Source organism: Neocloeon triangulifer, unplaced genomic scaffold (assembly GCF_031216515.1).
Source record: "Neocloeon triangulifer isolate White Clay Creek 2 clone unplaced genomic scaffold, ASM3121651v1 ptg000014l, whole genome shotgun sequence".
NCBI lineage: Eukaryota > Metazoa > Arthropoda > Insecta > Ephemeroptera > Baetidae > Neocloeon > Neocloeon triangulifer.
This window is the reverse complement of record NW_026775556.1, coordinates 6,620,075-6,648,020: the sequence shown is the minus strand read 5'-3', so window position 1 is coordinate 6,648,020 and position 27,946 is coordinate 6,620,075. Positions and strand designations below refer to the sequence as shown.

The window sequence follows — 27,946 nt, the reverse complement described above, 5'->3', positions numbered from 1 at the left end:
GAATTAATATTTTCAAATCTAGATTGTAGTTTTTGATTTATTTGTCATCCAATATCAATACAATCATTGGGCAAATTGAGAATGGGGGCTAAAAACAACGATACTGTAAATTTTAATCTTACAATTATTTAACACATAACTCATAGAAAATATTGCATATATATTTCAAATCAACATTTTTACTAAATTTCTTTTTACCATGTAGTCATAAAATGATAGAAACTTTTACAATATAGTTGATTTAAAAGAATTGAAGAGTGACTGATCTGCAAATCACTGCAAATTAAGTTTATTTTTTTAAATCTTCTGGTACATTTACTGTATTACAAAAATTGTAGCTTTTAATCTTGGTGAAAGTAATTTTTAAATCTCATTTTTTCCAAGAAGGTCTTCATTGAAGAATTTATTAAATTTTTTTGCCAAAAAAAAGGAAAGTAAAAAAGTTAGAAAAAATATACCACCCAGCTACTATTTTGACATTTGATCGAAGACTTGTTTTCGGCTGGGAAGAATTAACATAATTACTAATCACAAGATCTATTTTCCATATATATTATATTATTTTTGAGGGGGCTTATTTTTTCTTTACCTTATTCATTCTGGCAGCTCGCGAGAATAAGTTTCTTAAACTCGGCAAAGATTCCCACAGCTCACTGTGTTTAATTAAGACTAGCGAACAACGATACGTTCAAAAACCGAATAATGAACCATGCAATGCCAAATAAAATTTCAAATCTACATAATCACGGCCCTTGAACAATGACAAGAAAAACGCAAGGGAGACCCACCGGCGCGCACAAAAAAGGGTTGAAAAAGAGTCAGCGTATTAGAGGGAGCGCAGAGGAGCCGTGGGGTCAGAAGAAAAAAAATGCTGTGCAGCCCGTTCATTTTTTGTGATTACCACTGGAAAAAAATAATATATAAACAACGCAGCATGATAGCGCAACTTCATTTGGAACTTTTCTCATGAGTTTTTCGTGCGCAGAAAAAAATGAGTGGCTTATTTTACTGCGCAACGCTGCGATGAACCATTTGCAGTGAATATTGAGCGCATAATTAGTGCCAGCTGAGAAGCACCCATTCCTCCCTAATGCACAGCGCTGCCTTCCTGGGATAAAGATATTCATTGCTTTGGCAGCTTCAATTTACAATTTTTATTCTGAGCTTGTAAACCATAATAATTGCTAAATATTATTTATTTCAAATTAGATGAGAACTTGATTAAGATAGTATAAAAATACAAATTTCAACAGTTAATGTTTATGATATTTAATCATTTTATTCAAAGTTGCAGTTGTTACAAAATTGACCTAAAGACAACAAAATGTATTTTATAATTCTATTGGTACATTGGTTGCAATGTTTCTCAAATATGTATAAAATTAAAATTAATTATAAAATAAGCCAATTTTATCCAAGCTGATTTGCACAAGGCAATAATCAAATCAAGTACTAAGCGAAAAATACGACAACCGTAGAAATTTCATCATGCACAACACTCAAGCTTTTGGCGAGTCCAGCATTTCCACAGAGCTACCACTGCTGCTTTGGCTGCAGATGTCAACCTCATCATATAATTCATTCTTAGCCCTCTCATTGGTTTTCTTCAAATAGTTATAAAGAGTACGACTTGGAATGCCGTACTTTTGTGCAGCCCGAAACACTGGCGAGCCCTCCTCTACAATGCTATGCACTGCCATCTCAAAAGCAGCTGCAGTGTAAGATGATGTAAGCTTTCTACGTCTTGATAGAACACCTGAATTAATTATATCAGTTACTATTTTACGGGACATTAAGAAACATTGTTTTAAATCATAAGAAAATACAATAATTACCTTCGTTGCTTGTCAACGAAGGAGGCTCGCTGTTGACTAGGCCATGATGAGAACTTTGGACCTAAAATTTTATTGTTTTTGAATGAAATATTTTATATTTACAAACAAAAAGCAGAAAAAATTACCTGATTTAGGTTGCAGTGAATGAGCCGTGGCATTCCATCAGTATTGTTTGTTTTTTGATTTGTTGCAGCATTAGCTGCTGATGCTGCTGGTTTTGCGGACAAGAGAGTATTGAGGGTAACATTCTTGTCCTTGGCAATCTTCATTTTATCGTCACTGGTAATACCAGTCGAGGAGATACATTTGACCCAGGGCACGGAGGCTTTGATGCTCAAGGCAGGAATTTGGGCATCAACCTGCTTCAAGTTTGGAACATTGATTTGGGCAGCAGTTGGTAGGGGTGAGCCAACAGTTGGTAGGGGTGAGCTGACGGTTGCGGTGGAGATTGTTGCCGATGAACAGGCAGTTGATGAAATGATTGCAGAGCCTGAAAACATCAATTACAGTTAGAAAAGATAATTACTACCAATAACTATTGAACTAAATTTATTGTAAAGCAATATTAGGTCCGTTTTAATTCATACTAAACTGGGAAAATAAATAATATCTAGAAATTTTTAAATTACCTCCAACATGCATGAAAGTAGATTTGATAGCAAGTGATGGGCGGATGATACCGACATTGGCGACATTACCACTTGAGGTAGCAATCAAATTGTTGAGGCGAATGAACTCTCCTCTGCTGAACAGAATTTTTTTCAATTAACTGTTAATTAAAATCAAAGTACTTACGGTTTATTTGTCGAGACAAATCTGATAATTTGATTTCCTTGTTTGCATTCAAAAGTTTTGATCATGGTTGTTTTACTGGAGCCATTGGAGGTAGAGACTGTGGCTGGGTGTGCCACATTGAGTTTAGGTACTGCAAGTTTCTGTGGAATCTGCCGCATCAAAGGACCACTTAACTTGTAAATTTTTGATGTGGCACTGTGTTTCACGATCTTCACCACAGGACCTGAGGGGGTGATGGTTGGCTCGCTGACAGCATGTAAACCGGAAAAACTATGATTAGGAGAACTGGACGCAGAAGGTTCTTGAGTAGCCTTCACAGAGGCAGGTTCTTGAGTAGCCTTCACATAGGCAGGTTCTTGAGTAGCCTTCACATAGGCAGGTTCTTGAGGAGCCTGCTCAGAAACAAGTTTTTGCAGCTCGGTGTCACCACTGCCATCTTTCATCTTCTTTTTAGGAGGTTCTTCCTCTGTTGCAGGATTGTTCAGCTTCCTTATTGCTAGAAGGATGTTTTTCCTGTCCTTTTTAGGCAAACCTAAAATAAGAAATTGATACATTATGAATAGAGTTTATGAAATAAAAAATCTCATTTACTTGAAAATTTCTTGAAAATCTTTGATTTTTCTAATTTTGCCTCTTCCATAGCATCGTTCAGGGCTTTTTCTTGCAGTTTCAGAAGCTCAATTTCATTGTTCATCTGAAAGAAATTAATTTTATAAGGGTCTATAATATTATAAAGTAAAAAAAATACCCTTTGAAGGAGGAATGATCTTGAATGCTTGCCATCTTCAAAAGCTGGATACAGATTTCCAGCAACCTGGAAAGCTTCCTTGATTTGTTGTTTGAGCTGCAGCAAGTCCTCCTCTCGCTTCATTGCTTCGGAGTCTTGATCCAATCCATCATCTACCTTTACTGGCGAGTCAGCCAGGTTCACAACAGGAGGAACTTCTGAGGGCGCATTCTTTTTAACTATAGATATATCTAGTGACGCGGAATCAGCAAGGACAGTTTTCAGCAGTTTGCCAGCAGAGGTTTCTTTGAAAGGACTTGAGATTAGAGTCACTTTAGCACTCGAAGAAGATGCCGTGGCAATCTTTTCTCCTAAACTCTGCGGCTCAACGGAGGTTTCAGAACCAAGCTCTACTGTGTCCAACATTTCTTCTTTAAACGATTCCCACCTATCCAGGGCAATCTCCAAAGATGATCTCTCTTCATCCTCTTTGAGCCTTTTCGGTGTACTGCGCTTTCGTACTGGTCTTCCATTTACTTCCATGCCCAAAACTCGGTTTAACTCTGGATCACTGATATGTATGCCCTTTAAAAAAAGAAAATATTTATAAAAGTTGTTTTTAACTGATTTTAAACTATTACCTGCTGGTTCTTGAGGTAGTCAAAGTCATACAAAATATCTTTTGACATGATCGGCCTTGTGGTCCAAGTTACGTCTTTGTCAAAAGTGTCTTGATACACATAATCAAGAAACCTAGCGACACCTTTTGCCGATTCAAAGATCAAATTTTGAGAATCAAGCTGGTGTCTGATCTTCACTTTGTCATTATACAGAGTGATGAATGGCACATCTTGCACGTCTTCTCGGTTGCAAGTCCAGAAACCTTGTTCGGACACATCAGCATCTTCAACTTCACTCCAGAAGCGATTGGATGGCAATTTCTTTTCAGGAGTAGAAACAGACTTCTCTGAGACCAGGACCGGTGAAGGCCTCTGAAGTGACCGAGTAAAAGTAGAACCATTGCCTTTCTTTGACAAAATCACACATTCGATGTGGCCGGAGCTATTATTTCCAGGATAGGGAATGAGCTTGACAAGAGGATATTCCTGTTTCCTGAATGGGCCAAGAAAGATCCTAGTCTTTGATGGAATACTGTAGAAACCAAGAGGTGCATTGTGGACATGGGGCCCAGATATCTTTTGTATTTTGGCGACAAAAGAATTTTTGGTGCGCCAAGTGACATTCAGCATCTTACAAATGGCCAAGTAGTTAATAATAAATTTTTCACTTTTGACCTCCAGTTTCTCGAATGAGTTTGATAATGTTGCAGGAATAGAGAACCACTTGGATTCAATATCCTCTACTGGTAACTCAGTGATGTCAATGGGCTCAGGAAGAAGGCGCATCTGGTTTGTCTGCTAGAAATAATAAATTGAAAAATTAAAAAAACATCAGATTTTCTACAGTTTAAACTTACCTTTTGTGTATTGGAAAGCTTTCCAAGGATTTCCCAGTATGAGCCATTGCACCACAGAATGAAGGGGCATTTAGGAGATCCCCGGTTCAAGTTTAAATTATCGAAAGTCTTTTCCTGAGGTAGTTTGGCATCTGCCATGTCCCATACATCAATTAAGTTGGGGTAAGGCTCCTTTTTGTCTTTCGTTATGATGGCAATCTTGTGCATTGAGGTGACATCTTTCTCGACCCAAACCAGGAGATCACGGTTGTAGAAGCGATCCACAAAAGAGCTCCAGTCAACAATGCAGAATTTGTTATAAGTCAGCATTCCTGGTTTAAACTTATAAGCGTCAATGATGGATTCCTTAAAAAGAGGTAAAAGCTCCATGGCTCGAAGTTTGGCCTTTTGGCGCGCCTCCACAATTCCAAATGATGTGGGCGAATCAATAGAGACTTCTCTTATGATTTCCAGCTCCCTTTTCACAGGCTCAATTTTGTCAGCTCGCTCAAATTCTTCTGGGGCAATGGATGAAATGCTGATTATTTTCGGTGTCACATCCTGAAAAAAAGTCTTTATATTAAATTAATCTTAAATTAATTACCTTGAACTTGAAACATAAAACATGAATAAGAAAAAAAAATGAATTTTGTATTTAAAATAAATAAATGCGATTTAGATGTAAATTATACATCATATTATTTGTGTATTAAAATAATTGATTAAATACCTCTTCAGTTGCATCAGCCATTACATTTGTGATAGATTCATTTCCCTTCCCACGCTTCTTTTTCTCTTTGCGCTTGTAAGTAATGTCTGATGTCTCAATGGTGTCGATGTAAACCCGAGTTGCATTGCCATCTTCGTCTTCAGATCCGTAATGGTACTTCACTCTGCCAACACACCTTTTCTCCAAAAAATCAGGACTTGGCACAGAGCTCTGCCGGTCAGACTGTTGCTGTACAAGCTGTGCATTCCAGTTTTCCAACAGCAATCGCTTCTTGCGAGCTGGTGTGCAAACTTCTTCAATGGAATCCCGTCCCGTATTTTTGAGGTTAAATGAGGCGGTCTCGAGTTCTTCTCCTGTAAGGAAATCATTTTGCAGGCGCTGCGGAATCTTCCTTTCTCTTTTGCCCCTGTCAGCAACTACCATGTTCTCGCTCCCCTTTGAAATCACTGTGTTGATGAACTCTTTTTCGCCAGGGGCGAGGTTACGAGTTTTTTCCGTTACTCTGCTGTCAAAAAGGCAATTCGATGCGCCAGCATTGGAGCAGAGACATTTGAAAATGCATTCAGCTTTGCCACAGTGGAACTCCTCGCGCATTGGCACACTCAAACTTGGGCAGACACAACCAAGTTTGCAGAATGCCTTTTTGCAATGAGAGATCTCAAAACTTGAGTCTGAGTCTTCTACTTCAGGTGTCACGGGCTTTTGAGACATGTTAATGACAACATGGCCAAGACGGCTCAGCTCCCGCTCAGCTTTTGTGCGAGTGTCATGCTTTCTCTTTTTTCGGTTCTTGTACATTTCAAAACGTTCTTGGCTCCAGGTTCCCTTTCTTATTGGTCTTGGCTGGAATCTTTTAACTTTTCGTCTTTTCTTTATTTGTTTCACGTCATCTTCTTCATCTACATCAATTTCAGAGGCGTTGCTGGTGTAATTGAAAAGGGCCGACACTGCATATTCAGCTTGGGATTGGTTCAAAACTTCTGGTGGATCTTCAGACTTTGAAGGACTTTCCTTGTCACCAGCTTTGTTTGCAAGTTCTTCCCGTCTCTTTGCGCTCAATTCTTTCAATTTCTCCTTGAATGAGCTGCCCTCATTTTCTTTGAAGACTTTAGCTTTGGGAATTGTCTTCACATTGTACTTCCTCTTGGGCACAGGTTTGTTCGTCTCAAATTTTGCTGGCTTGGCATCCTCCAGATTGACCTTTCCAGCATCGAGAAGCCTGTAGGATATGACAGCCCTGTTTCTTCTCGTCTCGTGGAGGGAATTGCTTTTGCATGCACGTCTTGCTAATCTTTTCCTTATGATTTTCTTCTTCTCTTTCTTACCTTTACCTAATTTCTCTTTAACTTCAGGCTTTGTAGTGTCTTTTTCAAATTTTTCATCTTGGGTAGTTTCTTTCTCCTTAATTGCTTCTTCCTTTTCACCCTCAGGCTTTTGCGTTCTAGAAATGGCAGAAGACGAGTCCTTTTCAACTTGGGTCGTTTCTTTCTCCTTTTTGGCATCTACGCCTTCAACCTCAGGCTTTATCTCCTCAGGGCTTGCAGAAGAAACTCTATTTTCTTCTACCGTTGTCCCCAATGTTTCTGTTCCTTTAAGTTTGTCAGGTACCAACTCAATAACAGCAGGTTTGCCATCTATTGCAGACGCTTTGTTTTCGGCTGGCATTTTAGATGCAGAGGGAATACTCTTTCTCAAGATATTTGGTCTGGCTATTCCACCTTGTTTAGGAGGAAAAACTGCAGCAGTTACAGATTTGGAAGAGGGTCGACTTTCTCCCACTGATTTATCATGGGCACATGGACCTTTAACGTCTGATGCCATATCTTGTTTTTCAACAACGGTCTTACAAGTATCATCTTTAATGGAACTATCTGATGAAAATTTTAGCTCTTTTTGCAGAATATGTTTTGTGGCATCCATGTTTGCCACTGGAACCAGGATGCATTTACCCTGAGCAATTTTTATGGAGATTCCATTGTTTTCTGCAGCGTGGCTACCAGATTCAATAGTATCCTTTTTCTGCAAATCCTTGTTGTTCTTCTTTGGCAACTGGGCTCCTTCCTCAGGCTTTCCCAATCCTTCACCTCTTTCACCAGACGAGCGAGACGTAGGCAATGTACCATCTTTTGTCACTAAAGTTTTTAATTGAGCTTTTCGAACCTTAACAGCCTCATCATATCGTTTCTGGAAGTGTTCCAAATTTATTCTTTTTTCCTTTAAATCGGATTTGCTGATGGTTCGAACATTAGCCTCTACACTCTTGCTATTAGGTGGTATTTTAGATGCAATGGATTTCCATCGCTGGTCGAAATCAGTTTTCACTTTCTCATCTAATGCCACTATACCAGTTGCAGACTCTGGGCCCTCCTTTTCTTTTGACATAGATGAAGTTTCCCCTGCTGATATTTCCTCCTTAGTCACTCCATCTTTGGTAGTGCGTAGAGCACTAATAGTAGTTTTTTCGAAACCAAGGATACCTTTTAATGCTCCTGTAAATTTGCTTCTCCATCCAGCAGTGGTAACGGATGTAGAAACTGCCTCAATATTATCTTCCACCTCCATGCTAATATTCTCTTTCTTGGTGTTTACAGACACTTTGCCTGCCTCTGTAGGATCTTCTGGTTCCACAGATTTTGTAGACACATCTGGTACTAAAGGTGCTTCAGGTTCCTTGGTCTTCTCAAACGTCTCCAGATCTTTCAAGCTCTTTGAAGCTATAAATTTTATATTCTCGATGACCTCTATTTCCACGGTCTTTTGAGGTGGACTCTGCTCCGTGCTAGAGGAATACTTCTTACTTTGCTTTGACTTAGGAGTGCCTTTGCTTTGGCTTTTTTTAGTGTCGTTTGGCAACTTCAGAGAGGAGGAACTACGAGTGACCCTGGCAGGTAACTTCTCGGGTGTGGGTTCTCTCGATGGCTGCAAATTAAAATAAATTTTAATAAACTACATGACCTTAATTTTTAATCAGATTCAATAGACTAACCCGAGCTGAGGAGCGCTTGGACAGCTTTTCACTTGATTTTTCCCTGAAAGATTCTTCCAGTATGTTGCGAATCTCAGAAGCATCAGAAGTTTGTCTTGGTTTTGCAGTACCTGGTTTGGGCTTGCTTTCATTGTCACGTTCATTGGGGGGCGAAATTTTTGCGCCTCGGTGGCGCCCTGCAAACAATACGGGCAATTTTGTGTTACGATCGAGGATTGATTCACCGTGATTAGAATTTAAAGCCGGCTTTTCCTCAGTGGGTTTGGTGCATGAGTTGGTTATTATTTAAAGAAAAAACAATATCTCTACATGTTTTGGCTGCAGGCTAGTCATAATTCATGATCTCTCTCGGCAGAGGTCCAGAGAAATTTGAGACAAGCTCATTTTTCTGCTCATTTTTTTCAAATCAATTTTTTTTCATGTATGACTTGAGTAGAATAAACAACAATATATATACAAGCTCATGACTTGTGCATGCAGGGATTTGTTTTTTCTTAACCAATAAACTACTCACTAAACCCATCGAGGAAAAGCAGATTTAAAATTCAAATCACCATTTCCATATAATATTAGTAAAAAGTATGAAATAAAAGCTAATGAATTTACCTCTCAGTTTTGATGTCTGCATTGTGGCAGCAGTCTCCTGACACTGAACACTGCTATTGCGCCTGGAACATTGAAGGTATATTTTATATTTTATGGCGACAAATTTTAACTGCGCAATACGTGGTGAAATAATAGTTTTAAAAATAATATATTAGAAGGTTGTAAAAAATGAGGGTTTAATTTCAAGTGTGAAAATAATGAATGCTTGCAATGGCATTCATTTCAACTTTTCACCTAGCAAAATTATAGAATACATATAGAAATACCATTTAATGAGAATAAAAAATATGTGGTTTACAACAGGATAATACGTTTTGTACATGGTACACCCTATGTAATGTAAAAGCCATGCTGGAATCTGGAATCCAGCCTTTAAAAAGCAAATAAGGAAGGAGCTGTGCACATTTTTCTCCAAACAAAATTTGCACGCTTATTTTCTGACGAAATAAAATTCTAAAAAAAATTATATTAGAAAAACTTGTAAAAATGTTAAAATTGTTTGTTAATTTTAAATTTTTGGTTAATCTATGCCATTTAAATTTAAAAAATCGCCTGTAACTTTTGATTTGGTCAGACGAAAATAATGAAATTATAAACACATATCAAGAACATGATGACGAATCGGCCAATGTGCCATAATTGTATTATTATGACCACTGTAACCGGCTTTCCCACATTTTTACTAATTGACCCTTTTTGGGGCATGAAGCAAAACCAGTAAGAATGAAAAAAAAAATCGTTTGGAAAATTTGTGCCTTTTTGAACGACCTAAAATTTGGCAATCTTCTATTTAATTTTCTGATTGCATACCTTAACGGGCAATTATTTGAAGGTTTTATCCCGATCTCACTCAGGACAATTAACGTTGACATGTAACAATTAAAAGTAAACACAAAGATAAAAAAATTGCTCAACTTTCAGTGCATTATGTTGATTTTGCCGTACGATAATTATTTTTTTGTATTCCAACGAGAAAATAGCTCATGAATTGGGGTTGCAACCTGCAATCAAAACTAGTAGAGCAGGGATTTTCTGTACCGTGCAGAAACAATGAAATTGCTCATCTCGACCGAGGAATCCGGATTTTATTTCATCAAAAAATTATAGGATAGTTCCAAGATCGGACAGTCATAGCGGGTTGCCATGTCTTTGCGAGCTCCCGAAACCCCATGGACCCCCAGAAATATCCATCCTGCCCTTATATATTATCTGGGCAACTAACAGAAAATCATACGTTGGAATAATTTTAAGTTGCAATTTGCAATTTCCAACTTGAAGTTGGGGGTTTAACCTTCAATAGCGTGATTTAACGGCATCATTTGCGAATTTAATTAAAACAATTTAGTGAATTCACTGTAAATTTTCAATTTCGTCATACATCTGAAACGACCTTATTCGAAAAATGTTTTACTTTTCTCTTTATAATTTACAGTGACTGGAGGCTTTGAACCAAAAGACTGGTGCCAACCGCATATTATTACTGAATGTAAACAAAAATGTTCCTCTTATGATGAATGTGAAACCAAAACAAAGGTGCAACTTAATTATGCATCTTACATGATCAACAATGCTCGGTGAAATAATGGATACTGCAAAATACTTAGAAACTTGGAATTAAGTCAATTTAATATTCAGTACATAAGACTTATGGTTAATTTTCGTCTCATATATATATAAAATCGAAAAATAAAATCATACAGTCTACGACAACATTATATGAAGAAAATTGTCCTATTCAACAATGGAATATAGAAGATATACATTGATCTGTTAAATAATTTTGCTAACAATATTTAATTAAACCAATTTAATTTATTCTGAACTCCAAAATTGTGTACTACATAAATATACTGCCTTTTAAACATCAGAAGAATCAATAATAATTATAAATAATTTCTGATAATTAAAATCACCCTTGAGATTTTTAAAATTGTTTTACAATCAAATGCATTAATTCATTTAAAAATTTTACTCAAGGTGCTCATCAAATATCTAGTATTATTCTTGTCTTTTATAATATTTGCAAATAAGAAACTAAAATCTCTAGATTTTGATATTTTGAAAAATGAAGAATAAAATTTTCCAAGGTCAAATTTTATAATTAGTTTAAAATCTAGATAAAATAAATAACGTGAACTGTTTTAATTTAATGACCCGGACTGATGAGTTTTATTATAAAAAAATTATAATTCTTTACTCATGAGGGTTGAGTTGCAGAGTTAAAATTTTTTTGCTTGAAGTGCACTTTTCGACAATCTCTGAACCTAACAACAAACGCAGCAAAAAATTTAGCCTGAATTTGCTTATCTTTGAAGTGCTTTCAAAATATGTCAAATACATAAAATTCACCTAAAAAGAATGCGAGAACAATACCACTGAATAATTTTCAATTGTTGCACAAATTGCGGGTGCAAACCAAAGTCGTGTTTTAAACGTATATGCGGTGTTATTCTAGAATTCCGTGCAAATTGGCGGCCATAACAGACTCTGCAAGTGCAAGGGGGTTCGCCCCCGCTGGAACTGGCCCGGCGTAAATGGCAAAAATTAAAGCCTGACAGCCTTATTTACATGTTTTGCAAACATAATTTGCATTTGCTATGTATTAAGTGATTGACTCGTGATAATTTTACCTTCATACGGCAAAGTTTAACGTCACTGCTTCAGGAAGTCAAAGTTTTGTGTTCGATTCGTTCTCCGCATCCGAAAAGCCAAGGAAAGGAAAACAGAGCCGCTTGCAGTGGCACTGCGTGCAAGTCGGCTCACATGGGGGGCGATTGTCGGCGGCAGTGGCGGCACCAAGGTGGGTGCCAAAAAAGATGGCGCTTGGACTCGGAGGAAAATCTGATTCAGCAGCTTTCACGAATTACATAAACTTGTTATAACTAAAACTTGAAATAAAATGAATCGTTCACAAGACGGGTTATAGATTTTTTAAATGAATTATATAAGTAATTTATAAATAATTTCTACCAGAATTAGGAAATCAGTGCCGAAATTTTGAGTTACTAGTTTCAAGGAAGTTTCTTATTACTTTTGCCGACCGCCGACCTACCAAGGAGGAAAGCATTTTGCCCCACTGCGCACAATCAAAGATGACAGCTATTAGAGATGCAAATGAATAACACTCATCTACCAATTTCGTCTCTACCTTGCTAGGTTCCGAGACTTCCGAGTTGATGGTTGTGCAGACCTAGGTAGATGTGTTTTACGTTTGGCGCGCTTTCTGCGGCTGAGAAATTAGGACTCGTCGTAATGGTGGAAATGGCAGAATTTTGTTGACATTCAGTATTTTTTCTTGCACATTTTAAAACTGGGACTGAGGAGCAAAACCTGGACTAGTGGTTATGAGAGTGAGTTTGTTCTGAGTTCACTATTAAAAATTCAACTTATTCAAGTGGAGTGTCTCCGCGCATTGGATCTGAATTCGTTCTTGCGGTGGACACAGGAAAAGAGGTTGACTTCATCCTCGTCCACTTTCACTTTAGATACGAATCGGCTCCAATGTGGACCAGCTGCATCCAAGCGATTGTTCTCATTTTTTCTCTACTTTTTCAGTGATTTTTTGGACTTGAAGTTTCTCATCGAAAATTGCTCCTCTTCTCCCAGACTGCCATGCAGGCCATCGCAGGTGATAACTTTGTTCTGTTTTTATGTTTGGATTCGTCAGTAGGTCACTCGGCTGATGTATAACTTGTTCCACCTTTTTATCCTGAATTTGCACTTTTTGGCATACTCTAAACTCAAAACATTTAAAGCTAGTTTAAAATAATAATAAAATAAATAAATCACCCCATGAAAAATAATACATATTCGTCTAAAACATTTGCAGGCCCTTTGGCTTATCTAAGCTGCACTGACTGCAAGTCGAGATTCAGCTCGGCCTCTTCCCTGCTCAAGCACTTTGCTGAACACATCCTCAATAATTGTGGCGATGGCAGCACTGCGTCGTCCGAATCTGACGACACTCGAAGTGAGATCTTCAATGCCATGCTTGAGTCTGCCAGCCCAGGGAGATCCAGCCCTTCCCTTGAGGAGCGGAGGGTGCGTCCAAAATTGCCAGAGTTGCTGAAAATCAAGCGGAAGCGCAACTCTGTCGAGCAACAGCCTGAGCCAAAAAGAGACGATGAGTCCCAAAAAGTATATTTATTTTTTTTTTTTATTCAAGAATGAAATACTAATTTATATTTCCACAATTAAATTAAATAATTGAATATTTTTTAAATTTATTTTACAAAGATTGCAAATTATCTTCATTTAAAATTTCTTCTCAGGATGAGTTTAACCCCTTGACCTTCTGTGTGGTGACCATGGAGGAGGGTAATGAGAAGCTTGAGCTTCAGCAGCAACAACAGCAGCAGCAGACGACGACCACAATTTCGGCCGTGTCAAAGCACGAGGAGGCGCTGCAGGCGTACAAAAAGTATGTGTGCACTTACTGCAACAAGCGCTTCGGCTGGTCGACCGACCTCAAGAGACACATCCTGACGCACACGGGCGAACGGCCGTTTCAGTGTCAGTTGTGTGGTGCCACCTTCACCAGGAACTTCTTGCTGCAGAAGCATGTGATCAAACTGCACTCGAATAACCAGTGCGTGGTGCCGGTGGCGCCGACGGAGCCAAAGAAGCCGCCCACCTCTCCAGGGGTGTTGGCAGTCAGTCCAGAACCACCCTCGGGGGCTGCCACTGAAGTTCGAAAGGAGATCAAAGTGGAACTCCTGGACACGGCCGTGCCGCCCACCTCCAAGAGGCGCTGCATCGAGGTCTTTGCCGACAAGTAACCCTCACTTCACCCATTTTGTCACCACAGTATAAAAAATTAATGTCGATTTTGCCTCGAAACAATCTTCCTGACAATACCCAAGAAGCTGTTATTGATTTATGTATTGCTCGACTTTTTGCACTGGCCCTACTTTGACGGTTAGTTCGTTAACGTCAAGTTCCTAAATAGCAGGATTGCAGATCTTGGCCAGTTAACTTAAAGAATTAAAGTATTTTTTTTTTTTTGACAATACCAAAATCTGGCATTCTAGTTAATCTGTATAATTATAGAATTACTTAAATTTCTTGTGACAGATCTCGTAAACTTGGTTGGCCAGTGTATCAAGTCTGTACACAAATGTACATTGTGGCTTAATTTTGTAAGCCATTCACTTACATGAAGATGCATGTTTTCCAGATAATGACAATAATATTGCTAATTTAACAAAGAGAGAGTTGATGTCGATGAAGAGTTTCTCCATTGAGAATGATGCCTTGGCCGAGTTGACCAGTTAATTGTTGATTTTGTTACATATAAATTAGGCTCTAAGTTTTTGTTTGTATAATTCTTTTCATTTAAAAGTTTGTTTCATAGCAACATTCTCAATGCAGATTTGTCTACGTGAGGAGACAGTATTCACCAAAAAAAATGCAGTTGTTAGAATTTGAAGAAGAAGAAATCATGTATCTTAACCAAAATGATATATTAATTGATGTAAATGTGACATATTTTACCTCTACTTGTGAATGATGAACTACAACAAAATTGATGAAATATTATGAAAATATTTACATGATAAAAACTCTTCCATTTTTCTTGGTATAACTCTTTATACATTGAAAAACGAAAACAAACACGTTAGTGCTTGACAATATGAAAATCAGAAACAGTAATTTGTTAGCGACTTATTACGTTTGTTGTGTGGCACGCGTGGAGGATGTTTTGAAAACCCACGTTGATGCTGTGCTGATGAGTTGGATTGCGACAATAATTTATTAATGGGCAAAAAACGATAAGTCATTCTGAACTGATGGCAAAGAAGTACAATTAGTATTGTTGAACTTGCCAAAGAGAGATATAACCATGCTTGTGTTATTGATGTTTTGTTGTGGGTGATTTTTAATTTGTGGATTTCTAAATTTGGTTATGCAACACCATCATGTGTGTACTTTTTGGACACTTGTGATTGAGAAATTTTTACTGAAACAATTTTCTAAAACCATATACAAAATTTTTCAGTTAGGCCAAACAGTTTTGCAGTATTGCTAATGCATATATTAATTGTTTAAGAACGCCTCCATACAATAAAACTTGATAAATTATTAGTCTTGAGTTAAAAAGTCACTAAAAGGATTTCAATTTAGGACTTTTTGAGGTAACCACGTTTGTATTAAACAAAAGTAACTGATGTCGAGAATGTATTTGCAAAGACTGATACGTCTTGCAGCAGTGTTCGTGTACGTATCTAACTAAAGTATTTTTTATGTAATGATGTAATGTACTTAATTAGAAATGTAACCATAAAATGTAAATCACCGTAGGACGCATTTAGAAGTAACATAATGTCTTATAAGTATTGTTCCTATTTTTGGAGTAAGTTTCCCTTAATTTTTTCTCCTGTGCAATCACTGTATGTATAAATTATTTCACATAGAAATTTCAGTCACTTTTGTTGCACCCTATTTTTTCACAAGTTATGTGTAGCTAGTCAACCAAAAATATATGCACTTAATTTGCGCCAGGAGCAGTGTTGAGTTCCTTCAGTATTTGTTCTTTGGAAACGTTTGTATTTGGTTGTGCTACTTATCTAGCAACTAAACACGTCTTATTTCAGCAAGTTGATTGTAATACACTGATACATAGCAAAAAATAAATTAAGCCTGTGTCTTGTAATATCATGTTTTTTCATTTTATGCTCCCCAATTGTAAGGAAGTTGAAATTTTCAGTCAAAATAAAACGATTTAAGTACATTTGGGGTGAAAAAAGCAAAAAGTTATATTTTTTCAATTGTTTTTCCAAATAGATTCCTCTACAGATATTTCATCGCCATCAGATGGACATCATCTCCGACTCTTACTCTCAGTTGTGCGTCTGGTAATCATTTGGTCAAAGAAAATATGGCAAATGACAATTATAAATAAAGTGAATTTGAAGACAAATAGGCAATATTATAAAAAAGAATTTTAAAATATTATACTAATTAACAGTGAAAAGGATATTGTTTGTCCCGCTCATCATATGATCGCTCTCTGCTGTAAGGTGATCGCTCCCTGCTGAACCTCGGCCTGTCCTGGTCCCCATTCTGGGCTTTACTACCTGTGGTATATAAATATTGAAAAATGAAACAAGTAATGTAGAAGTCACGCACTTCTCTCATCATCTTTGCGGCGTTTTGTTGTTTCCGACGTCGTGGCTCCCTCATCAGTTCTCTCCTGCTTTTTATTGCAAGGCATTAAACAATTCGATTTGGAACTTTTAGGTTTCATCTATACACACCCTTTTCCGGTTAGTTTTTCTTTCCTTCCTGGCATCTTTGTCTTCGTCCCGACTGCTCTTTGCCTTGGATTTTTCTTTCTTGTCGGCCTTATCGTCAGCTTCTGACCTCTGTGGACAGACAAGGGTGTACCCGATTGCAAGATAAGTTGACAGCTAGCCAAATCTTCAACGAACGCATCCACGGCTTTAAATTACACACAAATGCAGCTCAAATACATCTTGCGGGGATACAATCAACAATAATTTTCATTTTGTGCACACTTAAAAGGTGGGCAGGCACTTTGAAACACATTTCTTTGAAATTACATTCCAACAGCATTTTGATGAATTAGTCTCTTAAAAACAAGTACGCAGCGCGCCAACTGTGATTTCTAATCCGGTGATCCATCGAAGCGCTCGTTTCGTGCTGCACGAGTGCACACCCTCTCTGACTCTAACAGGAATGACTTAAGCTGCAACTTTCTGTTTCCTCCCTCTTCATTGACTGGAGGGTTCTTGCTCTCTCGCTCGTGGCCATTTCCCAAGCTTTCAATCCCAGCCTCACAACTTGCTTATGTCACCTCAATACTAACCTTCGCGGAAGATTCAGTTTTGCGCCTCTTAGCATCTGCGAATTTGAAATTCTCAATCCATTGCAATAAACTTGAGACATTGAATTAAATTACCTGGGTCAGGTTCTTGGCTCAACCGAGAGGCTGAAGGACTGCTATTGGATAGACTGCTCATTTCGCCATCAGCATTGTCTCTGTATCGGCTACTTCCTTCGTCATACTTTTCTCTGTCCCACTTGTTGGTACTTGGAGACTCCTGCAAAATATAAGCTCAATTTTGATGCTCAATTGTCAATTTTATGGTAAGTACCCTTTGGTCCCTTCGTTCCTTGGTCCTCCTCTCTCCATCATCTTTCCTCTGACTGGTGGTAGTTTCCACTTTGCGAGAGCTAAACAAAAATTTATATTAGCATTTTGTAAGATTATTCTTTTTCATAAATGTACCTCTTTGAACCAGAGTGGCTACTAACAGTGATGATGACCTTTTTGGTGTCACCTAAAAAATTTAAGATTTCAGTGTAAAGATTTTGGCTTTATGCACGAATCAACTGTCAACTTACTGGTAGTGCCATTGGCTTCGGGCTTCTTTGATCCTTCTCCTGTATTGACTTCGACTTTTGTCGCAACACCTTCTCCAGCACGCTACAATCATTATTCAATAAGCATAATCCACAAAGTAATTAAAATCTTTACTTTTTCTGAAACTAGGTGAAAGTCCTTCTCGTGAATCATCTTTGAACTTCTTGCCTTCAGCTGGCCACTGTACGAGGTAGCCAAAATGTAGAGATCCTGGCGCTTGTCCTTTTCCTCGTTCCGCACCTGAGCAGCTTAATCAGTACAAGCCATTACGTTATAATATGATGTATTTTTACCTTCTCTATTCTGGCGTCAATAATGTGATACAGTTTAACCAGGACAGGGAAGAACGGCAGGATTTTGATGAGTATGATGAGGGAGTTGCGGATTTGAACGTAGTCCTTGGAGTCGAGGCAGACGACCAACGCTTTTGTGATTTTGTAATGCCACTTGTGACAAACATGACGGTAGTTTTCGTATCCCACGTGGTCATTAGCATCAGAAAACTGGTTGCTTACTTTGAACTTGGTAACAAACCCTGGAAAATTTGCGCACTCGTCATCGTAGGTCTCCCTATTTTTGTGCCAGCGGGTCACAGTTTCCAGCATGGCACACAGGAAGCGGCCCAGGCGGTTGGCTTCGTTTTCAGTGCATGATGTCACCATGTAGGTTATATCACAAAATATCTAAAAAGAACAAACAAAATAAGAAAAAGTTAAGCATAAAATCTTTTGATCAGCCTACCCTGTCGTAGCACAAGAGGGTTGTGAAATTTGTCGTCTTCAGGCTATGAATGACCTCAACAAACTTGGCACAATACAGGGCATCAGGGGCAGTGAAAGTGCAGCGTGGAAATACACAAAGCTGCAAGAATTGAGTGATCGTCTCATTCTTTGCAGACTTGGCAGATCTGGATAGAAACCATGTGTCCTTTTCCTGTTAAAATAATATTTACATTTTTTTACACTGTATACATTTTTAAGAATATCTGATTACCTTTTTAAGTCTGGCCATTATTTTGTCCACGTGCTCGTTGTGTTTCTTCCATTCGTCCTGCAATCTTTCGACCAAAGCAAGCGTCTTATCTTGCTCTCGCTTGTTTTTTCCAGAGCTTCCCTCCTTACTGTCTGCTTGCTGCTGAGCTATTTGCTTCATCTTATCAACCTCCCTTTGATAAGCGTCAACAGGAACATAGAGATCATAGGAGGTCAGCGACCAGAACGTGACAATGAAGTTGGGAGAAATGTCTTCCCAGACTTTTGGTGGATGGAGAGGTCGAACAGACTCTACAACTGGATTCAGGACAATTTCACATGCTTCGATATAAAGCTCATGTTTCTCTGCCACGGTCAAGCTTTTGCTATTTGGATGGGCTCTTCTCAGGTTGTCAACCTTGTTCTGTGTTAATAATTTTTAAATTAAACATTTTCTCTTTTTAAACTTTTGATAACTTACATTGATGGCATGGTTGAACATGGGTCGGGCCAAGAAAAATGCAACATCAGAATGGATGTAGTACTTCGAGAGGAGATTGCTGATGGGTGGAAGTCGGGAGTTGTACTCTTCGATGGTCAGACTTGCGGCAAGGAATGTACCATACTGCACCAAAGTGTCTTGACACTAAAAATAGTCGTTAATTAATATTTTGCTCTTAAGAAAGTGAAAAAGAATTACTTGATCAAAAAGTTTTCCCACAAGCTTGAGATGACTCTGCTCTGTTTCTTTATAAACGACGCAATACCGCTGTTGAGCCATCAGCAAGCACAGGGCCACAGCCAAATTCTGCTCAGTGAGGGATTCCTTCAGTCGAGTTGATGATTTTTTGGTATTTTTTGCTTGGCCATAGTTGCCAGCCTCTCCTCGCAATAGCTCTCCTCCACACATGGCCTCCAACTGATCTGAAGTCAGTTCCTCTGCGGCCTCAACTCCAGCCATTTTGTGAACAATTTCTTTCACAATCAAAAGATCCAAGCTTAAAATAAAAAGGATTTTAATAAATAAAATGCCCCTGAAAAACTAAAGCAATTTACCTCTTCTGTGCTAGCAGCTGATTTGCAACGTACTGAAGCAGTCCAGCCAAATCAATGGGATATTTTTTGAAGACGGCACCGCAAAAACTTGCCAAGCTTTGTAGCCATAAAGAGATACTTGTGCCATCATGTTTGAAACGTTTCTTGTCTGCCTGAGAAAGAGCCTCAACCAAGCAACAGCCAAGAACATCATACGACAAGCTGGTCAAATACTTTAACGAGTCAACAACGGGAATGATCAAGTTGTCGTACACCTGAATCTGGGTCACAACCTATGAAATTCCAAAAATTTTATAGACACGTTAAAAATGTTGTCAAGGTTATTACGTAATCAAACAAGAAACCAGGCGAACTGTGCGTCAGCTTTCCTATGGACCTGCCAACTGGTTTGACATTTTCTTTGCTGACTCTCTTCATTATGTTTTTGATTTTCTTGAGTGCATCCCCTCGCTTGATCATCAAAGTCGGGTGTTTAGAATGAGACTCATTTTTCCACCTGACGTAGAGGCAGTAGCGTTGTTGGTAAGGCAACAACTTTAGGAGACTCCAGATCTCCTCAGCAATACTGCAGTTTGCCTCCATGTACGAGAGAGATGGAAGCAGCACTTCATCAAGCAGAGTGATGACATCAAAATACATGATCTTGTTCTGGACGTTTTCTTTTTTCCCACCAGACTGGAAGGAAAATAGTTAGAGAAAATGTCTTGAAAAAAATATCTAGGAAATTACGTTTGATAGTGATGCTTTTGATAATCTGATTATTTTGCACAAGAGCACAGGATCGAGATGCAGGGAAGGCCCTAACGACAGCAGCATGGGTATGATGACCTCTTTCATGTCTGCAAAGGTTTGTGCAGGTGCAGGCGATTTCTGAATCGATTTTGAGATTTTCAATGACTGCTTTACAACACCAGACAAACTTCCCAAGTTTCTGTGGTAAAGAAAATTAATTAAATAATTATTAACATTTATGTTAACATACTTTCTATAAACAGGATCGACCAGGATGTTCAAAAGCTCACACAACGCCAAGGCCACAGAGGGCTGTGACATGAGGCACGTCTCGGGTATGCGATCGAACAGCTTTTGGACATGTGACCAGGCCCCCACTCTGCAAAGAGCCTCGCACAAGCCAAACTTCTGATTCACATTGACCTTTCGGCAAGGTGGCTCTGGTTCCTCTGGAGTCTCTTCTTTGTCCTTGGTTGAAATGATGTTCAATTTTCGGACGTACTCTTTGGCATCGGCCATCTCTTTTTCCCAAGCTGATGTTATCTGCTTGTCTTCTGGCAAAAGCTGATTTTTTTTTCATTATCATTGGTTTATTTAAATTTTGCAAAATTTTACCCATCCATATATATCATCTAAGCTGACAACGTCGTGTTTCAGCATCAAAGCTGTGACGGTGTAAAGAGAAGTTGGCGTGTAAACAGGCTCACTGTCCGATTTTTCCGTCTCTCCAAGTCCAGAATGGTATAAAGTAAACTTGTAGCCAAGAACTTCACTCAATATTTTTCTGTCTCCCATGTAGGAGCAAATAAGCGGTATAAAAAACTCATCATGCTGTGGACGGCATTCAAAGGACTCGAGGATGATGTCCAATACGCGATTTGGGTCCAAGTTGAAGCAGCCAATCAACGACTTGATTACCTCCAAAATGATCTCTGGAGTAACTTCATCGGAGATTTCCTGGCCAAGTTCAGTGATCAATTTGGCATAGCCTTCACTTTCTTCCCGAAGAAGATTGAACTTGCGTTGCTTGTAGCTAAAACAAGCATTCATTGTAAAAATCTGCCAGTTCTGAAAAAGGCAACTTACTAAAGTTTCGTTTTGACCTTGATAAATCGTGTGTAGAAACTTTTATTCTTTACAGTGCCAACTTCTTGAAGCGTTTCAATTTCTAGTCTCTCCTTCATTAGCTTTTCATTCAAGTGCTAAAATTTAAATTGGGAATAAGATTAAGTTTATAGAATATTAAGCAGCACCTGTTCAGCATCTCTCGTAATAGCGTAAAACTTGTCCCTTTTGGCAGAGTCACCTTCACAAGCCGTTTCTATGTCAACAACATTCAAAACGTCAGTGATAACACCTGCAGCTGCAGGGTTGGAAGCCTGAAAAAATGATGCAATTTGTGAGTGAATTTGTCGAAAATAAATTTGTATCTAATACTAATTACATTGGTCATCACGACATATAAAACATACCAAAATTTCTCCAATAGTTGAACTTATTGATTCTCTTCGTAGGGTGCCATCAAGGCCACGCATAACAAGCTCCCATATTGCTTTTCCAGCTTTTTCAAGACGGTCGTCGGACTCTTCGGAGAGGACGGATTTTACCGCTCCGATACTGCAATAAATTTTAAATTAAAAATTCATAAACATCAAACAATCTTACAAGTCGGAACGCCCGGCACTGTCCCATTTTTTCCAGGTTTCATCTCCAAAATCCAACGCCATTCCGGACCGGCCGTGCCTTCAGCCGGATTACGACTCGAAAGAAATCTGCGAGTATTCGTCCTGCAGAGCGCCTGTGGGCTTTCGAACAGTAGGAAGAGTTGAGAAGTTGACCGCGAAACTTCTCGCGCGAAATCCGACTCGCGAATTCAGGAACTGAGCTCTTTTTGCAGTTTGCTTTTGGCGTAGTAAACAACACACATTCAGCAAAACAGAAACACAGCCATTCTGCTAAAACTAGTGCGCATGCGTGCAGACTGCGGAAAACGCGTACGTGAATTCGGAGCAACAATCGGAGCGCGCGAAGAGGAATCTGCTCGGCGGCACAGCATCGTGCCGATTTCCATTATTTTAATTCTGACGGCAGCGGCTCCGTGTTCAGTTCAGCAGGGAATTCCAAAATAAAAATATGAAAGTCTTTGTTCTTTGCAGTGAATTAACAGAAGGTGAAATTAAAAAGCATCCCCAAGAAAGATTACGTAATGCTTTCAGAATTAATGACTGAAAAAAAAATTAAAAAATATTAAATTGTAAAATATAGGAGCTGCAAATTCGCCGCTAGACGCTTATTTATAAATTTGTAAGATTATGATTTCCATTCCTATTCTTAAATGATCATTTATTCATTTATAATTTTTTTCAGAACTTTAAACCAGAGCTTTAAATAAAATTTTAAGGAGAGTGTGCATGGAGGTTAAAAAAATTGAGGAAGAAAAAATAAAACTATGACAGCAAAACTTTGTTTAAATTATTTGTATAAGTAAAAAATGTTACAAAGAATTATGCAGTGGTGTTTTCATATTATGCAATTCATTTTTTTGTTGATTTAAAAATTTAAATGAAACTTCAAAATTGTGATAAACGATAAACTGCAAACTGGTCCACATGGTAGATTTTTTAACTCTCTTTTACAAAACATGAACCCGCACTAACCCTTTTCAGTCCTTTTTACATTATTAATTTTTTTTTTTTTTTAATTCAAAGCAGATCTTCGATCCCTCCTTGACCTAGTAAAGAGATTATATTGCCTCAAAATATAAAAGATATTGCCTTTATTGCCATCAGATAGTTAAGGAAAAGTGTTTGATTTTCAGCTCCTTGCACTCTTTCTCTCTCTCCGCTTTTATAGTACGTTTTGACCTGAAGCTGCACACTTCATATTTCACAGAATCATAGCTGAAAGCTGCAAGACCAACAATAGCCTCCCATTGTCAGCCACTAATCCAACCTCGACGAACATTAATCATGCGCTTATATTCCAAATCTTAATCTCGGGTGAGATGCGCGCGTGCATTGTCAACACAAACCGCAGTTCGAAACAAGGCCCATCCTCGCACCCACACTGTTGACGACTTTCGACTCCATTATAACCAAAGCTTCGAACGGATAATAATAAATCGTCACGCACTGCTATTGGCTTGTTATTACCATGATTGATGACATAATCAAACTTGCGCTTTCTGCGTTTATGACGTGGCTTCCTTGCTTACTGACTTAGGGTTGCAGATTTCACCTAAAATTTAGACTGGGAAAATACTTTACTGTTTGTAAATCCACGCAGTTTCTTTAAATTATCTTAGGGAAATTGATGAAGAGAGAAATGGATTCATTTTTTTTTTTAATTTGACTCTCAAAACTGCACAGCATTAATAAAAATAAATTCAGCGTTTTTTCTGTGTTGCGATTAATTTTTGTTAATGTGACTCTCAAAACGTTAGTGAAAATAAATCAAAGAAACTGCGCGGATCACTCACAGAAAGGTTTTAAAAAACAAAAAGCGCGCAGGAAATTTTATTTATACAATTAATATTATAGAAAGAAGAAAATTTTCAGCGTTTATTTCCGAAGTAAATAACGCAAACATCTGTGTCCTGCAGGGTGTACATATTTTTCTTCTTTATTTCTTGAAAAATTTTCGGTGTAAATTAAAATAAATGATGACCTAGTCTTGATTAATTTCATCATTTTCATTTTCCGCCTAACTCTTCTTTATTAAATTTAATCCAAATGACAAGCCGCAATCTGCATCAATTAACCTTTACTCTAAACGAATTTTAGAACTCGAAACATAATGTATTTGTCAAGGTTGGTCTGATGATCTCCTTCTTTTGAAACTCGATTTTAACGACCATGAATTTCTCACCCTTCATCGCCCTCATTATAGCAACAGCTACAATGAGGATCTTACTTGCGCGCATTAAAATTATAAATTGCAAGTGAGACGCAATAAATCATCAGGGGGCGAGAGTGTACGCAGAAAATAATTAATTAGCCTGGGGCGAATTTTCCTCCCACCTCTGTGGAGGCACAATGAGGTGGCGAGTGAGGAGGACGCGAGGGTGGATCCAGAGATGCGCCTATAAATGCTGCAACCCGCCAAGCTCAGCATCCACACCCGCCTCGACCCAACGAACATCAAGGCAAGTATATATAAACGGAGCACCTGTTGCCCCATATTGTTTCATCCACCAACTTTTGCCACTAAAACGGTATCTTTAATTTTAACTACGATTATCAAAATAAAATCTTTGTTAAAGGTTTAAAGAAATCAATCTTTTCGTTTACAAAAAAAAAAAATGTGTAAAAAAAACTTGTTCATCCCATTCTTAGTTATTAGTTTTCTTAAATAATTCTAAGAAAAAAAAATTCACGAAATCAATACTCGTCAGAAGTAATCATTCAACGCCTTTTACCTTATTTTCCTAATATAAAATGTTAAACTTTCAATTTTGTTACGTGTATTCCAATGCTACTCAAAGTTCTTTAGAGCGCCCTCCTTTTTGAACAATATTATTTTAAATTTATCACTTGCTTTTGTGTTATTTGCCCGAAGCAGATCTCAACCCTCTGTACAAACAGATTTACCTTTAAGCGTTATGATTTTTCAATGGAGACTAATGCACGCAGCACGCAAATCTCTTTCATGCAAAATGAAAACGCCACACATTGCTGTGAACCCTTAAGCGCTCAAAGCAACCTTTGCTAATAATTCATCGCTTTCCGTTTATTGCGGGTGCGCAATTAACCCTTTCTATGAAGCAACATACGCCGCACTAAAACGTCGTGCACTCATTTCGCATTCACCACATTTTGTATAAGCTGGGGTCACGTATGCATGAATGATGAAAAGTGTTGCCTTTTTAAAAAAGTTTTCGAGCGACTGGTGTTTGCGACTCCGTGGTGAGTTTTTTTACAAGTCAAGCTAGTATAAATTTTGTGTTTTCCCTTAAAACTGCGTCAGCGTCTCGCCCCAGGTGGGATATATTTGTGACAAAGACAAAAACATAGAAATGCGTTTTCCTCATCATCAAACAAAGGGAAAAAACTGAAAAAAAAAACGCTAATGCCGCTGGCATCCAAAAATGATTAATGAACACACGACGGAATGCTCGCCAAAGTGGTCATCGATTCGTTTGAACTCTTAGCACTAAAAAAAAGCCAACACATTCGAATATATAATTGGCTCTCTCTGCGCAAAACCACCGAGCAACAAACGTTGCGTAACAAACGACCACCTCTTTTGTGTGTTAAAAATTAACAAGCATCGCGTATGCATACGAGCGAACAAGTTTAATTTATCAATGTCATTAATTGTGAGAGGAAAAGCCATTCGGATATCGATGATAACAATGTTTGGAGCTCTAAATTTGAAGTCGAGTGCCAATATTGATAAACGTTGTGGATAAATGAGTGCCTTTTTCACACTGCATGGGTGGATAAATAATTGCGGTTGCGTGGGAAAGCGTCGCCACAATTTTTTGGCTCATAATAGCGATAGAGCACGTTTGACGCCCGAGTGCTGTGAAATGCGACGCTGGTAGCTAATTGGAAGAGATAATGAACTAGACAATAGTCTCCCTCGGGACCCCATTATCACGCGCAAATTATTTGTAAGCGGACCGCTGAGCAAAAGAGCAGGAATTACAAACTGGGCGTTGTAATTGAGTTGGCCAAGCCAAATGACACTTGACACCTTCAAGGATTTCTTTCGATGGGGAAATTCTGGGAAAGTTTAATTTGCAACTTCTTTATAAGATACGTGAGTGGCTATTTGTTCTTGAAATTTGATGTACGTTGACGTCACTTCTTTTTTGAGGATTGGTGCGAACAAGCTCTTTGGCTAGAGGTGCACGCACTTTGAACGAAAGAAAGTTTCTCAGGTTTTACTCGCGGCTCTGCGCAACAAGGGACTATAGTTTGCCGCACTTGAAGAAGAACAACTTTTCCCCATCAGGGAGCGTGCAGCGTGAAAAATCTATTAAGATGTAAAGTAGAAAGAAAAACGCTCGTATTACGCATTCATGGCTGCGTCACTAGACTTGAATCCCTTGCGGAAAAAAACAACGACGCAAAAGTTCTCTACGAAGGAACGATAAAAGGCTGAGTAATTAATTAAATTGTTATTACAATCAGTTTGATAAAGTAGAACAGATTTAACAAAAGTAAGAATGGCATCCTTTTTTAAGGTTTTTCTCTCTTATGACAATTTTCAATGGAGCAAATTTCGTTCGTCACATTTTATTTGTTTTGATTAGGGATTCATGTCAACGTGATTTATTAGAAAAAAAACGACGAGATTCCTTTCACAGATGTTTCAAACTATCTTTAGATTTTTATTTTGTTGCAAAATTATTTAAATATTTTTGAGTAAAAAGTAAAATTTATTTGTAAAAAAAGCATTATTTTATAACTTTCATATAAAAGATACATTTTTTACTCAAACTTAGCATTTTTGTTATTTTGTTTTGTTTAAAATTTTTGTTACATGCGCAATTTAAGGAGAAGTTCTGAAATAATTATAAAATACTTGAGTCAAAAAGGTAAAGGTTTTCTATGAAAAGCAAAAAGTTTTAAAATTGATAAAAATTAGTAGACTTTGGATCAATTTTGATGAGAATAAGCAGTTTTCATGAAATAAGTTGATTTTAAAAACTTAATTTTCAATATGATCTTCATTGAGCATAAATTTCAAGTTTTTCATACTTAAATAAGTATATTAAATGAACAATGATTTTCTAATCCAAATACGTTGTTAAAAATAAATATCTACATCACGATCAGTTTTAATTTGGCCGCAGCCTAAGCCAATTTTAGCCTCGAAAATTCTTTCTGCACATTTTTTTCTAACATTATGGATGAAATGTCCTTCATGATTTTAATGCCCTCCTGTCAGTGTAGTGTACTCGAGTACATATTTAATGAGCAAACCCTGTCCGGAAGTTTTCACAGCAATCGTTTATTTTGACCGTAATGTGTTTTTGCAGATGCACGCCTGGCTGGTGCTGCTTCTGGCGATGGCTGTGGCCGACGCAGCTTCGGAGCCTTCCAAGCGGGCCGACTCTTTTCGAAACATTGAACTTCTCTCGCGACGCAGCGCCCTCGACAAAAACTTCATGCGTTTCGGACGAGGCGGAGACAATTTCCTGAGGTATGGTTTTAAAAAAAATGGAATTTAAAAACAGTTTTTTAATTTATTTTTATGAAATTTAGATTTGGGAAATCAACGGATGGCTTCATGCGATTCGGAAAAGCAAGCCCGCCAAACGACAAAGCAAATTTTATCAGATTCGGCCGAGCGAACAGCGACAACAATGGTAACTTCATGCGATTCGGTCGGATGGAGAGTGAAGAAAGCGACGAGCGGCCAAATGTGGCCGTCAATGGAGCGCCAATGGTCCGCTTAGGCAGACCATCAGGCGGCCTCGATAACAACAACTTCATGCGCTTTGGAAGAGGTCAGAGTTGAAAAACATTTTGTGAAAAAAACCATAATATTTTATCTAATATTTCAGACAAGCAAAGTGAAGACGAGCAAAGGAGGCGGTAGACATATTTGCGCAGATCTTATTATTCCCGAGTAAATTATTAAGTTGTTTTGTGTAACTGTGGCTGCTTTCCGACTTTCAATAAAAATATCTGAGCCCAAGTAGTCATCAATTTAT

The 27,946-nt window shown here is 38.1% G+C and overlaps 4 protein-coding genes across 7 annotated transcripts; 2 read left to right on the top strand and 2 right to left on the bottom strand.

The window, feature by feature from the left end:
* Nucleotides 1–1,253: 1,253 nt before the first annotated feature.
* On the bottom strand, nucleotides 1,254–12,182 carry LOC132202081 (uncharacterized). 3 transcript variants are annotated; one of them, XM_059628783.1, is made up of 13 exons: nucleotides 11,766–12,182; nucleotides 9,136–9,197; nucleotides 8,530–8,705; nucleotides 5,544–8,462; nucleotides 4,835–5,374; nucleotides 3,999–4,772; nucleotides 3,379–3,942; nucleotides 3,222–3,324; nucleotides 2,631–3,162; nucleotides 2,465–2,580; nucleotides 1,961–2,325; nucleotides 1,836–1,896; nucleotides 1,254–1,756 (listed from the first exon to the last, which is right to left on the bottom strand). In XM_059628783.1, exons 2-13 carry the CDS (start codon nucleotides 9,155–9,157, stop codon nucleotides 1,500–1,502), a joined length of 6,429 nt encoding a protein of 2,142 aa, XP_059484766.1. In that variant the 5' UTR covers nucleotides 9,158–9,197; nucleotides 11,766–12,182; the 3' UTR covers nucleotides 1,254–1,499. The 3 variants fall into 3 exon arrangements, with proteins under 3 accessions (XP_059484766.1, XP_059484764.1, XP_059484765.1); XM_059628781.1 differs by having other exon boundaries at nucleotides 3,999–4,775; nucleotides 11,766–12,180; XM_059628782.1 differs by having other exon boundaries at nucleotides 2,465–2,577; nucleotides 3,999–4,775; nucleotides 11,766–12,178.
* A 143-nt stretch (nucleotides 12,183–12,325) lies between these two features.
* On the top strand, nucleotides 12,326–15,787 carry LOC132202082 (zinc finger and BTB domain-containing protein 49-like). Its single transcript, XM_059628784.1, has 4 exons — nucleotides 12,326–12,485; nucleotides 12,691–12,763; nucleotides 12,965–13,272; nucleotides 13,407–15,787. The coding sequence occupies exons 2-4, from the start codon at nucleotides 12,748–12,750 to the stop codon at nucleotides 13,911–13,913; spliced, it is 831 nt and encodes a 276-aa protein (XP_059484767.1). The 5' UTR covers nucleotides 12,326–12,485; nucleotides 12,691–12,747; the 3' UTR covers nucleotides 13,914–15,787.
* Nucleotides 15,788–15,867: 80 nt separating this feature from the next.
* On the bottom strand, nucleotides 15,868–22,251 carry LOC132200512 (THO complex subunit 2). Of its 2 annotated transcripts, none has more exons than XM_059626019.1 (23): nucleotides 21,946–22,251; nucleotides 21,753–21,897; nucleotides 21,534–21,659; nucleotides 21,367–21,482; nucleotides 20,896–21,313; nucleotides 20,531–20,844; nucleotides 20,278–20,479; nucleotides 19,876–20,223; nucleotides 19,549–19,820; nucleotides 19,193–19,490; nucleotides 18,974–19,138; nucleotides 18,515–18,916; nucleotides 18,263–18,454; nucleotides 17,815–18,204; nucleotides 17,636–17,761; nucleotides 17,503–17,584; nucleotides 17,387–17,438; nucleotides 17,253–17,331; nucleotides 17,057–17,198; nucleotides 16,964–16,998; nucleotides 16,392–16,499; nucleotides 16,264–16,330; nucleotides 15,868–16,211 (listed from the first exon to the last, which is right to left on the bottom strand). In XM_059626019.1, the coding sequence occupies exons 1-23, from the start codon at nucleotides 22,005–22,007 to the stop codon at nucleotides 16,096–16,098; spliced, it is 4,257 nt and encodes a 1,418-aa protein (XP_059482002.1). In that variant the 5' UTR covers nucleotides 22,008–22,251; the 3' UTR covers nucleotides 15,868–16,095. The 2 variants fall into 2 exon arrangements, with proteins under 2 accessions (XP_059482002.1, XP_059482003.1); XM_059626020.1 differs by having other exon boundaries at nucleotides 16,264–16,327.
* A 2,116-nt stretch (nucleotides 22,252–24,367) lies between these two features.
* Nucleotides 24,368–27,933, top strand: LOC132201616 (FMRFamide-like neuropeptides 1). The gene is made up of 4 exons (XM_059627915.1): nucleotides 24,368–24,424; nucleotides 27,269–27,432; nucleotides 27,495–27,739; nucleotides 27,797–27,933. Exons 1-4 carry the CDS (start codon nucleotides 24,368–24,370, stop codon nucleotides 27,829–27,831), a joined length of 501 nt encoding a protein of 166 aa, XP_059483898.1. The 3' UTR covers nucleotides 27,832–27,933.
* Nucleotides 27,934–27,946: the final 13 nt, after the last annotated feature.

Excerpts from the sequence above, each read along its gene's own strand:
- LOC132202081 (XM_059628781.1), bottom strand. The coding sequence starts at position 9,157 with ATGCAGACATCAAAACTGAGAG. Across the intron at positions 8,463-8,529 it reads CCAAGCGCTCCTCAGCTCGG|CCATCGAGAGAACCCACACC; the intron begins GTTAGTCTATTG and ends TTTAATTTGCAG. Across the intron at positions 3,325-3,378 it reads GATCATTCCTCCTTCAAAGG|ATGAACAATGAAATTGAGCT; the intron begins GTATTTTTTTTA and ends AATTTCTTTCAG.
- LOC132202082 (XM_059628784.1), top strand. Across the intron at positions 13,273-13,406 it reads GAGACGATGAGTCCCAAAAA|GATGAGTTTAACCCCTTGAC; the intron begins GTATATTTATTT and ends ATTTCTTCTCAG.
- LOC132200512 (XM_059626019.1), bottom strand. The coding sequence starts at position 22,007 with ATGGCGTTGGATTTTGGAGATGAAACCTGGAAAAAATGGGACAGTGCC. Across the intron at positions 21,483-21,533 it reads TTACGAGAGATGCTGAACAG|CACTTGAATGAAAAGCTAAT; the intron begins GTGCTGCTTAAT and ends TTTAAATTTTAG. Across the intron at positions 19,139-19,192 it reads TGGGAAAACTTTTTGATCAA|TGTCAAGACACTTTGGTGCA; the intron begins GTAATTCTTTTT and ends GACTATTTTTAG.
- LOC132201616 (XM_059627915.1), top strand. The coding sequence starts at position 24,368 with ATGCTGCAACCCGCCAAGCTCAGCATCCACACCCGCCTCGACCCAACG. Across the intron at positions 27,433-27,494 it reads GGCGGAGACAATTTCCTGAG|ATTTGGGAAATCAACGGATG; the intron begins GTATGGTTTTAA and ends TATGAAATTTAG. Across the intron at positions 27,740-27,796 it reads CTTCATGCGCTTTGGAAGAG|ACAAGCAAAGTGAAGACGAG; the intron begins GTCAGAGTTGAA and ends CTAATATTTCAG.